The sequence below is a fragment of the Temnothorax longispinosus genome, chromosome 10 (genome assembly GCF_030848805.1).
Source record: "Temnothorax longispinosus isolate EJ_2023e chromosome 10, Tlon_JGU_v1, whole genome shotgun sequence".
NCBI classification, from domain to species: Eukaryota; Metazoa; Arthropoda; class Insecta; order Hymenoptera; family Formicidae; genus Temnothorax; species Temnothorax longispinosus.
The window spans coordinates 12,183,109-12,198,628 of record NC_092367.1 but is presented as its reverse complement, the minus strand read 5'-3'; the positions used below and the strand labels follow the sequence as shown (position 1 = coordinate 12,198,628).

Genomic DNA, 15,520 nt, shown 5'->3' with positions numbered 1-15,520 from the left:
TAAAGCAGAGAATAATTGGCATAGAATAGTTATTTGTGTAACAAGTGCGGGAAGTTGAGAATTGGACGGGTGATCGCACTCGCCTTCGGCTCGTGCGTCCATTCCGCACTCGTGTCCAATTCTCAACCCGCACGTGTTACACACCCTATTTTATATTACAAAGTGCGTGGAAAGTGACCCATTGCGCGCACGTCATCTGTGCGACGGATGGCCGATTCCACACACGAGTCGAAACAGTGCGGTAATGTTTACATGTAAACATTACCGCACTGTTTCGACTCGTGTGTGGAATTGGCTATTTGTCGCACAGATGGCGCGCGCGTAATGGGCCACTTTCCACGCACGTGTGATATAAAAGTATATACATATATGGACCTCGGTTCGCGTTAAAAGTTGAAAACCCCAACTGTACAATAATAGATCTCGTTTCGTCTTATAAGCAGGGGTAGGGTGGAGTGGAGTGGATCTCGCTTTACGTGGAGTGTAATGCTGTCCAGAGAACCATCCAAGCGAAGCGAGGTCCATCCCACCCCACCCCACAGCTCCTGCTTACAGAGCGAAACAAGGTCTATCGTTGTACGGTTCGGGGTTTCAACTTTCCATACGAACCGAGATCTACCCACTTCTGCCTACGGGGAAGGGGCTACCGCTCCTCCTCCACCTACATGTGTACTGTCTATACACACATATCAACAAATTACTTCGTTTAGTACTGACACAAACTGTTATATTTCTTAAACTTTTTTTTATTAATAACTTTTTAATAAATAGCGAGCGACGGCTAAAATCTTCTGAAGGTTACTCAGGAGGCCTCTATAATATATGTCAAAGCCAAGGTCATCGGAGCTGAGTCTTTTGTCAACATTCACCATTTCTCAATTCCCAGACACTTACATGACGTAGGGAGCGGGGTGGTGTAAGGTCGCGAGGTAACATGGAACGTGTCGTTTCTGTTGGTCAGAACCGGCTCCGTAGAATTTCCACCGTGGAATTCCCTTATCAGAGATTTCGGCGCGCAGCATTGGTGTCCCTGTTTCTTGCACTTGAACAAGCTCGTCAGCTCGGCGTTTCCTGCAAACGTGTTGAATAAACATGAGACACCGTCTGCGCGAGGCGCGCATTCCTCGCGCGACCGCTACTTACTGAAACAGGTGAACGACAAATAGGATACGATGCAGGAACCGGGACAGTCCGGACGTGGATCCGGCGGTGACGATACTGTCGTCGGCGGTCGCGGCGTGGGTCTCGGCCTTGGTCTCGGCGTCTGGAATGTCGTAGCGATAAGATTAAGTATTTTACAATATTTTAGATTCAAATGTTGGCATAGTTTCAAACTCTCTATACTTATTTGAAAAATAAAAACAGTACTTTCAAGTAGACTCGAACCTAAAAATGAGTTAAAACTCTATGAGTAGTGAATGACTCAAAAAACGAGATTTTTTCAGAGTGAACTCAAACCTAGATCAAATATGTTCAAATCTTTTATGAAGTACTTTACTAGAAATTTTATGTTCCTTAAAATCTAAATGTTTGTATAAACTGACAATTATTTTAATATATTATTTCTTGATAATTACAATTAAAGTATTAGATTATTAAGCGTTAAGGGGATGCTATACCAAAGGCCGAAGTCGCGCGATGTCGATAATTTCGATTATTTTCTACCGGCCTATATCTGTCCTTGTATAGCCAAGGATATAAACAATGATAGACAAGGTACATGTTATGATGAGTTGACAGCTCGTCTAAAACTTGAGACGCCATATTGAGATAGAAGTAGGTAAGGAGTGTCGGAGAGCTGACGACACTTTTGGCCAAGTAATTTTGTAAAATATGATTTTCCGTTTTAACCTGCGTGGCCGACTCTCCTTCGATAATCCGAACACCTGGCTGGCCGTACCTGGGGGGTTTAGAAGTACGCAGGTGAGAAAAAAAATGGATTCTCAAGTCATAGTATAAGTCTTTTAATTTTTATCGGATATTGATAATTCATCACTCAGGAACATGCAAATAAATTGCCAGTTCGATTGCTCAGGGGAATTAGTCGCCAGGCTTAATCATAAATAATTAAAAATAATTATTTTCAAGTCATATTATAAAAGCTGGGTTTTTTTTTTTAGTAACAAATATAGTGCTAACACATGCCACCAAAAAAAGCCAAATGAAAATTTTGGTGGCAACATCTCTAAAAAAATTATTGAAAATGCACAAAGCCGGCGCGCGGCAGAGGGGTCTGACGATGGCCTCAATTGTTTTTAACGTCCATGAGTTTTTAAAAACGTGTATTATTAACTATCATTATCGTATCAATTTATGAAAAGATTGATAAACAATAAATATTGTGTGAAAATAAAAAAAATGGCTTTGCTCTTAGACCATGGAGAAGCATTTTCAATTCTGTCAAATTAAGGGGATCCTGCAGCCGTATGATTTACCGACATTATTGTTTTTCGATGGATCTTTTAATTGGCTTTATAGAATTGCAAAAATCGTTTACAGAATTAAAGTACGCACAAAAATCTAGGGTAACAAACGCGATTTTATATCAAAAACACCAAAAAATTGAAAATATTACTTATTTGGGCACGTACGCATCTGTCACCTGACGACAATATTTGCTTAAAACAAAAATTCCGCAGTTTATACATACATAATGTTTATCATCTGCCCTTGGGAAAACATGTAGGAATAATATCGTGCAAGTAGAAGTAAGATTCAATGAGTACAAAAAAAGATCCATCGAAAAATTATTTTAGTAATGCAAATACGGATGCAGAATGACAAGAAGAGCAGCAACAGTAGTTGTTGGATCTTGCGAGAGATGGCGAGCAATCAATAATAAAAAAAGGACAGATGTTATTTCGTTAGACAAAGACAGATATAGGGAAAACAAAATTAGAAAGGTTGACATTATCGATATCGAGGAAGTTCGTCTATCACTGCAGGATCCCCTTAAGGGGATCCTATAGCGAAGGCCGAACTTCCTCGACGTCGGTAATGTCAACATTCCTAATCCTGTTTTCTATGTTATATATCTATATCTGTCCTTGTCTAACGAGAGGCATCTGTCTTTGTTCGATTGCTGCGCCATCTCTCGCTACACGCAATACTGCTTATCCTATCAACTGAATGTGCTTTTGCTTAATAAAACTTCATTTTACAAAATCTTTTTTTCTAGTCGTTGAATCTTAGTTTTATTTACACGATATTGTTCCTACATGTTGTCCCTACGTCGCCTTGGTGTCATTATATATAAACTGCAGTAATTTTGTTATTGTCGTCAGATGACAGTTGAATGTGCCCAAATTAGTAAAAATTTTAATTTTTTTTCGTTCCCGATATGAAATCGTATAACGCGATGTAGATTTTTGTGCGTACTTTAATTCTAGACCAAAAACTTGCAATTCTGTAAAGCCAATTCAAAGATTTCTTAAAATGAAAAAATGTCGGTAACTACCGCCACTATAGGATCCCCTTAAGGGGATCCTAAAACCTTTCGTATTACCGACCAAATTCTATATCTGTCCTTGTATAGACAATGATGATAGACAAGGATAGACATGGTTATAGGTTATAATTTCTTCGAACGTCTCATTTTTATTCCAGGCTTTCAATCTCAATTTCAAAGGTACATTATTGTTTGTGCACGTCTTCTGAAGGGTGGGAACATTTCATTTCGTACATATTACTTATACAACTGTTTATATTAGAAAATGAGGTAACAGCATTTTTAATTTTTTTCAATTATTACTAATTATTTTACATTCCCACCCTTCATTAGTACCTATACTTTACTCCTGTAAAAGGATTTTGCGATCTATAAAGCCGTTTCAAAATTAGACCTTTGACTGTAATTGTCGGTAATTGAGTCACTTACTTTAGCATCCCCTTAAGGGGCTGCTGGAGTGGCAATAAGAATTACCGATATTTTTTTGAACAGACTAAACTTTGAATTGGCTTTACGGAATTGTAAAAACTTTTTTACAGAATTAAAGTACGTACAAAAACGGAGGGTGCTGCAGTCGACTTTACATCAAAAACGAAAAAAAAAGAAAAATTATAGTTTGACTTGCCGGCACTAGACGTAAAAGAAACGTGCTATATTGGTCACAAAGTCGCAAAAAATAAGTTACGTCTTTTACACGTTGCCGCGACGTACAAAATAATTTAGGTTAAAAAGCCACACGCGCGATTGGCTATACTGCGTTCGCTTCTTGCCGCATGGCAAACGTTTCAGCATTTTGTGTGCAGAATCCATTGATAGTAAGTGTGCAAATATCTATCCATCATTCTTCGATCTCTATAAATTTAAATGTGTTTCTGTGTCTAATTTATTTATGTTATTTATTAGTTTTGGCAATTTCGCTAATCAGAGTGACAAAATCTATGAAAGAAGAAGAAAGTGTGGAAGCCCAACCTAACCTAACACACCAAACATGTAAGTAACTGTTTTCTATGCTTTTATAATTATACTTTTTATTTTTCATGCATTATATTTTTTTTCTTGCTTTATTACTCTTTAATCTTTTGGCAAGTGTCCTCTCTGTGTCCTCATACATTATTTAATCTAACCTAACCTAGAAATTGTTAAAAAATATTTCTTTTTACTTTTTTTTATTTTGTTGATATGAAATACTTTTACATATACACATTATTATACATATATGATCTAAACATATGCTTAATAACTGTAAAAGGGGCAGAATGTGAAATTATATTTTACATGAATTTCATTATTTGTTTGTACAAGCATGCAGTCAAAATTAATATTTTGCACGTGTAGTGCTCATATAAGATATTTATTGGAAAAATAACAAATAGAATATTATATAATTATTTTTATTATACAATGTTTTTAGTCCCATAATGTCACAAACTGTGAGAAGCAGAAAATTGGTGAGCAAACTTTCACAAAAATATTTTCGCTGCCGTATGAGGAAGCTAGAAAAATATCCGTATCCTATGGAAAGAGCCAAGAGAGTCAAATTCCAAAAAGACAATAATGAAAGTGATAGAAGCAATGAAACTTGTGAAAATTGTGAAAACAACAATAACACATTTCATAATATGGAAATCATAGATAATAATAATGAAAGAGATGAAGTTAATGATGATAATAATGAAAGAGATGAACTTAATGATGATAATAATGAAAGAGATGAATTTAATAGTGATAGCAGTATAACAAATAACGTTGTTGATGACATTAATATTTGTGATGCAATTGGAAATGAAGTGGACAATGATTTTACTCCATCGCATTTGGCTACATGGTGTAAAACTTTAAATATACCTATGACGCATGCTGATGCATTATTGAAAGACATAAGGAAACATAAATGTTTTAGAACTATATTTCCTTCAGCTATTCGTACCATCTTAGGTACACCTAAATCTACTCAAATTAAAATTGTACCTCCAGGGGAGTATTATCATAAAGGACTTGTAAATGAATTAGTTCGAGTATTATCAAAACATAATATTGAAAATGTTAATTTAACTTTAAATATTGATGGCTTGCCATTATTTAATTCTTCAGGTCAACAACTTTGGCCAATTTTAATAAGTGTTGCAGGAATACCAGGTGAAATAATGGTAGGAGCTTATTGTGGGAAAAAAAACGACAAATGACATAAATTTATTTTTAGAAGAATTTGTCAATGAGATGAGTTATCTTATTAATAACGGTCTAGAAATAAATAATAAACTTTTGCCTGTGAAACTACAGTGTATAAGTGCAGATGCTCCTGCAAAATCTTTTTTACTCTCTACTAAAGGCCATACTGGTTATGACAGTTGCTTAAAATGTTTTATTCACGGCAAATATGTGAAAAATAGAGTATGTTTTCCTGGCACAAATGCTAATTTAAAAACTGGTATTGACTTTCAAAACAGTAATAATATTTTGCAACTTATTCTACATATTGATTTTGTTTCTGATGTAGTTCTAGATTATATGCATGTTGTTTGTTTAGGAGTTATTAAAAAGTTATTCACTTTATGGACAACTGGAAATAATTATTACAAACTTAGTCACCAAACTAAAAAAAGAATCTCAGATAGATTAGAAAATTCAATGAATATGTCTGCAAGTTTAGAATTTTCGCGTAAACCGAGATCTTTAGAAGACTTAAAATATTACAAGGCAACCGAATTCAGACAATTGCTTTTATATACAGGGCCCATAGTTTTGCAAGGACTTTTAGATAAAGATATATATTTAAATTTTTTAGTCTTACATGTAGCTTTGAGGATTTTGTGCATGGAAAATGCCAGCGAAGAAATGATTACTTATGCTGAAAAACTAATAAAAAATTTCAATGAAACTTTTACTATATTATACGGTGAAGAAAATGTGTCTTTTAATGTTCATGCTCTTTTACATTTAGCAAATGACGTTCGCAAACATGGACCACTTGATTCTTTCTCTGTCTTTCGTTTTGAAAATTTTCTTCAAACAATTAAAAGTCTCATACGTAAACCTCAACATATATTAGCTCAATTACACCGCCGATATGTGGAAATACATAATATAGATATCAACAAAAAAAATATAAGAAAAAATAAGTTTGACATTTTGCAAGAGTCGCTTCATGAAAATGGTCCTCTTTTATCTGATTGTGGCGACCCACAATATAGCAAAATTGTAGGATTCGGTTTTACCTTAATAGCTGAGGATAGAAGAGACAATTGTTTGTTGACCCATGACGGAACTATAGTTGTACTTAGAAATATTGCCTTTAATAGAATAACTAATTCTTTAGTCATAATAGGACAATATTTTACTGTCGTGGAAGATTTGTATACTCGCCCTTGCAAATCACAACTAGTTGGGATTTACCTTGTATCTAAACTTTCCGGTCTGAAGCAATGGCCTCTTAAGGGTACTATTAAAAATAAATGTTTCATAGTACCGTGGAAAAGAAATAAAAATGTTGTTATATCTCTATTACATTCTAATAAATAAAAAGAAATAAAAATAACATAAACATTAAAAAAAAATAACATAAAAATACATAAGTATACATAAAAATATGTATAAAAAATATAAAAATTTTATGGTACGTTATATATATATATATATATATATATATATATATATATATATATATATATATATATATATTATATATATATATTGTTTGCACAAGCTCGCGCACAAGCCTGAACTCCAGATTTAGATGAGGAAGGAACAAATAATTAAGAATTCGGTGGAGTTGAGAGAGAGATTGCATTTAATGAATTCAATATTTTTAATATGACTCGAATAGGCAGAATTAGATACAGAATACCAACATTCGTTGCTCCGGAGAAGGGAAACTGCCCGAAAACCTTCTCAGTATTCTTAAACAGGTTATTACACATAGGTTATAAAGCATATAATGAATATACACGAAATGAATAAAACACACAAAGGAAACAATTCCATAATTATTATATTACAGTCCTTTCCTGTTCTTGATGATGAAATAAAAGTTGAATTCACTGAATCTTTGTTTCTATATATTCTCAAGTTAATTACAAAGGAAATATTCCTGGAACATAATCTCAGAGTTTTTGTTGAAGTAATTAAAAATAAAAGAAAAATGTGATTTCAGGAGAGGACTGTTCCACAAATCAATCAATTCAATCAGCATATAAATTCAAACATAAGTAATATAGTTATGGAATCAATGTATCAATCTGTGAATCGTAAATATAGACTATTTCTCTTCACCTTGCTAAAGTTTATCATATATCAACATCTTCTATAAAGCTAATAATTTTCTTTTAGTCAAATCCTGTATTTTATACAAAATTACAAAGTGTAAGGATTTCTCAATAGTCAGAATTCACAAAGCTTATTGAATCGATACATTAATTCAGAATAGCAGAAACAATATATTTAATCAGTCAGAGTTAACACAATACTTAGTGAAATCATCATTAAATCAAGAAATTAATGCTTACAGAAACGCACAGAAATGAATTTGATAATAACGCAAGAGAAGAATTATGTCTCGCATCGAACGCAATTTCATTTAATACTTATTTTAAAAGAAATAGAGAAAATGTTCGCAAGGTAATATAAAATATAATACATCATAAATACGTAACAAAATTTGTCTTTTACAGTTCACGAAATTTGGTTGCAACCGCACAATTTTTCACTGATTTTACTTTACACTGAGCTCAGTAAAATTAAGACTCGAGATAACTTTTATTGTCTTTCCAAACAAAAAGAGCGAGGAAGTTTTCCTCTCACTTGTTTTCATGATTTCTGTGAAGCTTGTATCATCCGAGAATAATGTTGAGAGGATTGATGATCTCTCTCTCTCTAGAAACGGCAGACGAATGTCTAACGTTAACACTCAGGAACGGTAGACGAAAGTCTAACGTTCTCAAGATAATATATTTAAACATGTTACCTTTCACAGAAGATAAAGTCACCTCGAATATTCTCAAAAGGAATATATATATATATATATATGAAAATCTCAGTCCTTCTCCGTTTCGGAACTTTATGACGTCGAAAAGGCTCGGAATTCCTATCGTCAAGGCTCTCTCAAGTTTTTTCAGCAAATGGCTGCCTTCCTTCGTTCCTCGTGCCAGCGTAGCTTGCCGGGACGGATATCCTTGGATTCCTTTCGGTACGGTTTGCAGTATCAAGGATATTTCGTTGAATAAATCTTGAGTAGAATTAATCACAATATGAAACACGGATAGACAATTCAAAAACTGAGATATGCGAAATCAACAATATGACGCAATAATCTCGATCTTTCGCAACAGAGCACGAAGCATCGTGCACGCAATCTAGGAAACGAATGAGTCGCTCGCCCGGGCTGCACGCCCCTCCAGATATCCCTACGCAAGCGCGCGGGAAGCTCGCGCTCGACCGTTCTCGAGCGCCTGGGTTACTCCGCGGTCGGATCTATTTTTCGCATACGTATCCGCACGTACCGACCTACCACAATACGAACGCTTGGCTGCCGCAACTATACAATCTCTCTCTCTCTCTTTACACGTTGATTTCAAACATATATATATTGATTTACATATTCATTTTTGTAATATTATATTTTTCTTCTATATTTGTTGAAAAATATTGATTTATATATTTGTTCTTTTTTCAGTTTATTATAATAATGGAAAACTTAACGATAGACAATGGATTGTTTTATGTAATCGAATTTTATGATGGAATCCAGATCATTCCAGATAAGTGGGTTATTGAAGATGAAATGCTAGCATACTGGCCGAAAGTAAAATCAGATAAAGATTTTGATACTATCGTTTATACAAGAAGTTCTATAAAAGATGATTGGTCATTAGAACCAATAAAAACAATTTTATATAAAACAGGTTTATATTAATCATTGGCTGCTTTTGTATTTTCAATCTTCCTATTAACAATTTTTTTTTCTATTTTTTTATTTTTTTACAAAAATAAATATTGCTAATAAAATGTTTTTTTTTTTAATTTTCAGGTTCATTTTCAAATGCCAAAATTAAATTAAAAAAAGCGGAGTATGAAAGCGATATTGACTCGCCATATAATACAGATGAAAAAAAGAAAAAGAGGAGAGATAACGCTAAAATACAATTTAGTGATAATAGTGAACAACAGAGTGAACAACAGTCGTGGAAAAAAAAGAAAAATAAAACCCCAAAAAACGAATTTACCGTCACTTCCTGAAGTGCCAATTGCTGGTACAGGCTGCTGTTAACCCTCAGGGTACGATCTATAAAAAAGTTACGTTCCGTACGGACATGGGTTAGCCTAACCCGGCGACTTTGATTGACTGTATATCGGGCTGTAATTTATTAATTGAAACAAATTTTTTTTTTGGATCGGAAATTTTCTCAAAAATACAATGGCGTTGGTAGATTTATTACCTTATTTGTTTAAACAAAGATACATTTGAAAATGTAAACCATTCTCAAAAAATTTTCATAAAAATTCATTTTTTCTTTTAAATTGCATAACTTTATGAAAAAAAAAGATATCGACATTTTTTAAGTCGCGTTTGAAAGCTAAAAAGTTGTTCTTTGAAATGGCTGAATTCGTTTTTTGATCCATTCCAAAAAGTATATTTTTTTTAACTATGAAAATACCCGTTTTTTTGCGATAGCGATATAACGTTACTTGCTTGATTTATCGTAATAACGCAAAAAAAAATATCTTAAAATAAAAATAGTTCTTTTGGATGTTGTTGATTAGTATAATATAAATAAATAACAAAAATTGCATGCACGGATACGTTATGCTGGTATGCTACAGAGCATCATTTTGAGGTTAGAATGCACAAAAGTATATTAAAAATAGTAAATTATACATACCAGAATACTCTACTGCAGCAAATACTCGAAAAACACAAATTTTTTTTGTTTGAAAAACACGGATTTTGTAACGTTCCGTACGAACTGGGTGTAGACTACCCGAGTTCAATTTTCAAACTCGTATACCTTGAGCACCAAGCGTAGACTGACGCTGCCCCTTGGCGCTTACATAGTAGCTACCTCAAAGATTTTCCCCCCCCCCGGTACGGACCCCCACCATTCACTTCCTTTAAAATGGCGCTACTTTCAAAATTCGCTCGGGTTACGCTAACCCAGATCGTACCCTGAGGGTTAAAACTACATTATGAATGCTTCAAAATATTATTTTATATACTTTTGTTTCACATTTGAGAAGAAAAAAAATAGAATGATGTTTCGAAATTGTTTCGATTTTGTAGTGCAGTAGCAGTTTTGACCGCAGTCATAATGTAGCTAATATATATCAAACAATTTTTTTCAGTTGCCTCAGCCGCCACATATAGTAAAACTGATGTAACGGACAACTCTTCTTCAGTTACATCAGCTGGCACATATAGTAAAACTGATGTAACGGACAACTCTTCTTCAGTTACATCAGCTGGCACACATAGTAAAACTTATGTATCGAACAACTCTTCAATTGCATCAGCTGGCACGCATAGTAAAGCTTGTGCATCAGATAACTTTTCTTCTTCAATTGCCTCAACTAGCATGCATGGTAAAACCAAGTGTTTTTCAGTTATGGATAATAAATCATTATCCTCTAGAAATAAAAACCTAGATACTGCTGTATTGTCTTCTAATAATAACGGTAAGAGAAAATGTAACATTTTTTCATATTTAATATCAATTTGTAAACAAGTTTTGACGTAACTATTATTATTTCAGAAATTAATCGTGAATTTAATCAAATTTTGAAAAAAGTGGATGATTTGAAGACATCTATGAACGGTCTCACTTCTTTAATTCGAGAAGTCATTGAAAGGCTAGATAAGTTGGAAAAAAATAGTGAATCTTTAAAAGTTCAATCTGTTTTGGATGAAAGTAATACACTTGAAGTTTTTCCTATAGAAACTGCAGCTAGCCTTAAAGAAGTGGAAAGCATGATTGAGAATAATTCTGCATTCAAAAAAAATTTGGTAAAAATTTTATATTATTATTTTATCTACTGAACTTTTTTAATATACACTATATGTATATTAAAATTACTTTATTTCTATTTTTTGTAGATAACAAGTCTGACGCAAGTTACCAGTGCAGATATTAAAAAAACAATCCGCAATATTTTACATTATCTTATAACTGATGAAATGGCTCAAAAGTACAGCTGGTTAGGACAAAGACATAAGGCTGCATTTCAAAATTTGCAGATATCGAAAATTTTGACACGTACGTTTTCTCTCTCTCTCTCTCTCTCTCTCTCTCTCTCTCTCTCTCTCTCTCTCTCTCTCATATATATATATATATATATATATATATATATATATATATATATTAATGTTATAAAAATTATATAAAATTTTTTGTTATATTTTATATAGTTTGCAAAATGGTGAAGATCTGTTTAGTTTTATTTTTTCTATATGCACGCTAGTATTGTAGCAACACTTATCAGACATTTTGTTAATACATAATATAAATTCGTATGCTTAAGAATTTTCAGTTTTCATGACACAAAAGATATAAAGACATTGTCTCAAAAATATTTTATAAGAAAAGTTTATTATTAAAATATGAAGTTAATCGTTATAATAAAAATGTAACATATTTTATATTAACTTTTTGAATATTTTTAAATTCTATATTTCACAAAATGTGTACATATATACTTTGCGAATTTTAATTATTGTTGCTGTGTATTATAATGCTATATTTGACCAAGTTTTTTTAATTTTTTGAAATTCATTTAAATTTTATCTATCTATACAAAAGCAATAAATACATTTTTTTTACTAAAATATTTGTACTCACTGTTGTTTCTTTTAGCATTTACATTTGCTTTATAATTTTCAGTTGTTGTTCAAATGCGACATCAAGATATTACGTGTGAGCAAATTTCTTCTGTTGCTGCAGAATGGTTAAAACATGCAAAACAAAGAGCACAAAGAAAATCTGAGTAAGTTTAAAAGTCAATAAAAAATTTCTTTTTCTTTAATGTGGAATTTTTCTAATGTGATAATTTATTACATATATACAAATTGCTTGAGTGTTTTAATTGACTATGTTATGATCAAAATAGTTATTAATATAATTGCAACATGCTCTTTTCCGTGGGTCTCTGTTGTACTAATTTTTATTTCTATTTCAATTAGTTATATATGTATATAAGTATATATGATATATGTATATGTATGTATGTACACACACACACACACACACACACACACACACACACACACACACACACACACACACACACACACACACACACACACACACACACACACACACACTTATATACATATATAACATTAATTGAAATAGAAATAGAAATTAGTTTAACAGAGACCCATGGAAAAGAGTATCTATATTAATGACTATTATATGTATATATGCATATATTTTGTGCATCTTCTGCAATCTGAACTTTATCCTTTTTTCAATGCGCTTTGTATGTAATGATATCTCTTATTGTTATTTGTTTTAGGAAAGAAAAAAATGTCGAAAGGAGGAAACGCCCCCATTAAGTTCAAACTCATCGTCAGATGATTCAGAAAGTGATGAACTGAATGATGAACGTTCATCAAATGATGAACACTAAACATTATAATTACCAAAAGATAAGAACTATTTTAAAGGTTTCATAAATAGTACAAAGATTAGTTTTATTTACTTTTTATATGTGCAATACGTGCATAATGTGCATTATATATGTTTACAGAATATATTTTTATTTTCACACTTACATTTTTCACACATATACAATTCTTTATAATATAATATTCTTTTAAGAGAAAGACTGTTTATTTTTAAAATAATAACCGTATATTTTATTTATGTTGATATACTTTTGATAATTTTAGACGATTTTAAGTGTTACGTATTTTGATAACATTTATTAACATTGAGTGAGAAAGAGATATAAAGAGAAATAAAAGGCTAATGTATAGCAACAAAAACATATATTTACATTATTTTATTTATTACCTCCTTTCTTGGTGCTTTATATTTATATTATAAAACACAATCGTCTGATTTTGAGAAGTTGAGATTACTTTTTATTGTGTTATATATGTAAACTATATATTTATATTGATAGACAAAATACATAATGATTATACTTATTGTGAAAGAAATATAAAATAGATGTTATATTTTATTTAAAATAAAATATATATTGTCCTGTTTAAATTTCTGTCACATAAATAATATATAATCACTTATTTTGTCTAATATATAAAACTATATACCGTTAACATATATAATACAATAAAAACTAATCTTAATTTCTCAAAACCGATTGATTATTTTTAGGTTGCAAATAGGTGCTCAACCCGTCACATAAAGTCGCAAATACACGTCACTACAACGTTTCTGTCACCAAGAATTTGGCTGTTAGTTACGTCACAGCAACGTGGCAATTACGTTTCGAACACCAATTGAGACGTCGTTGTAACGTAACGTGTGACGAGTTAACATGTCATAATGACGTTTTTTAACACGTACCAGTGCCGGCAGGCGTGACAACATTTGCTGCACATAAAAATTTAGACTTTGTACGTATAAAATAAGCATATACAGCACTTTCGGAATTGCAAAAAAGAACAATGTTGTGTTTTCAGAAATGATCCTAAAAGCTTTAGTATAAGAGAAAAATTTGTCTGAAAATCTCATATGTATGTATCCGTGCGGAGTAGTATTGCGTGTAACGAGAGATGGCGCAGCAATCGAACAAAGGACAGATGTCATTTCGTTAGACAAAGACAGATATAGAGGTGCTATTCCGAACGCAGCCTTAGTTAACTAAAATGCTATAGTTACGTCACGTACACTATAGCATTTAAGTTAACTAAGGCTGCGTTCGGAATACAGCCAGAGAAAACAAAATTAGAAATGTTGACATTATCGACACCGAGGAAGTTCGGCCGTCACTCCAGCATCCCCTTAATGCGACGAAAGACTGACGAGGGGACCTTCAGGCTAACGGATTTTTGTTTTTTTTTGTACTTACTGTACTTGAGGGTCATCACCCGGACATCAATTTCCCAAAGTATTAAGGCGCGCTTTTCAGAAAAACTCGAGAAAATCGACTTTGAAGAATTCCGAGCGCGTTATATGTACATACATAGAATTTTAATTTTAATGTAAAATTTATCAAATCATATTTAATCATGGTTTTCAATAAAAAACTTACATCTTCTTATTTTGAATTGCCACTCGCTTGAAACATCGTACTTTATATTCAAGTAATTTTGAAATCGAATATTTATAATAAATTAAAATTTTGGTACAAAATGAAAACGTCAGGTAGGAAATAAAATACTTTTATATTTTTGAAAATTACGAGAAAATACAGCGCAAAAATGATATTAATAAAAATATTGTTTAATTTTTAAAGTGAATTATATGATATGAAATATATAGTATAAAACATATTGTATACAGTCGTTTTACAGTAAAACGACTGTATACAATATATTTTATACTTATGATAAATTAAAATTTTGATACAAAAATGAAAAACGTCAAGTAGGAAATAAAATACTTTTATATTTTTGAAAATTACGAGAAAATACAGCGCAAAAATAATATTAATAAAAATATTGTTTAATAATTAAAAATTAATAATAATTAAAAATTAAACAATATTTTTATTAATATCATTTTTGCGCTGTATTTTCTCGTAATTTTCAAAAATATAAAAGTATTTTATTTCCTACCTGACGTTTTCATTTTTTGTACCAAAATTTTAATTTATTATAAGTATTTGATTTCAAAATTACTTGAATATAAAGTACGATGTTTCAAGCGAGTGGCAATTCAAAATAAGAAGATGTAAGTTTTTTATTGAAAACCATGATTAAATATAATTTGATAAATTTTACATTAAAATTAAAATTCTATGTACATATAACGCGCTCGGAATTCTTCAAAGTCGATTTTCTCGAGTTTTTCTGAAAAGCGCGCCTTAATACTTTGGGAAATTGATGTCCGGGTGATGACCCTCAAGTACAGTAAGTACAAAAAAAAACAAAAATCCGTTAGCCTGAAGGTCCCC

The 15,520-nt window shown here is 31.9% G+C and overlaps 2 protein-coding genes and 2 long non-coding RNA genes across 7 annotated transcripts in view; 2 read left to right on the top strand and 2 right to left on the bottom strand.

The window, feature by feature from the left end:
* Positions 1-15,520, bottom strand: part of Mas (trypsin-like serine protease domain-containing protein masquerade) — a 52,810-nt gene that overhangs the window by 23,067 nt on the left and 14,223 nt on the right. For both annotated transcript variants that reach the window (XM_071790909.1, XM_071790910.1), the window contains exons 6-7: positions 1,144-1,264; positions 895-1,071 (exon numbers count right to left, since the gene is read on the bottom strand). In XM_071790909.1, the coding sequence (XP_071647010.1) occupies positions 895-1,071; positions 1,144-1,264 (298 nt within the window). The remainder of the gene's footprint in view (positions 1-894; positions 1,072-1,143; positions 1,265-15,520) is intronic.
* Positions 3,909-13,307, top strand: LOC139820542 (uncharacterized). 3 transcript variants are annotated; one of them, XM_071790920.1, is made up of 9 exons: positions 3,909-4,263; positions 4,352-4,438; positions 9,117-9,345; positions 9,471-9,693; positions 10,784-11,113; positions 11,191-11,441; positions 11,532-11,691; positions 12,316-12,418; positions 12,950-13,307. In XM_071790920.1, exons 4-9 carry the CDS (start codon positions 9,513-9,515, stop codon positions 12,987-12,989), a joined length of 1,065 nt encoding a protein of 354 aa, XP_071647021.1. In that variant the 5' UTR covers positions 3,909-4,263; positions 4,352-4,438; positions 9,117-9,345; positions 9,471-9,512; the 3' UTR covers positions 12,990-13,307. The 3 variants fall into 3 exon arrangements, with proteins under 3 accessions (XP_071647021.1, XP_071647020.1, XP_071647022.1); XM_071790919.1 differs by having other exon boundaries at positions 3,909-4,438; XM_071790921.1 differs by having other exon boundaries at positions 3,909-4,438; positions 9,471-9,718; positions 12,950-13,305.
* Positions 7,218-9,105, bottom strand: LOC139820553 (uncharacterized). The gene is made up of 2 exons (XR_011734008.1): positions 8,409-9,105; positions 7,218-8,317 (listed from the first exon to the last, which is right to left on the bottom strand). It is a non-coding gene; the product is annotated as an uncharacterized lncRNA (long non-coding RNA).
* Positions 13,653-15,520, top strand: part of LOC139820554 (uncharacterized) — a 3,861-nt gene continuing 1,993 nt past the window's right edge. Inside the window, exon 1 of the long non-coding RNA XR_011734009.1 lies at positions 13,653-14,018. This is a non-coding gene — a long non-coding RNA (uncharacterized lncRNA). The remainder of the gene's footprint in view (positions 14,019-15,520) is intronic.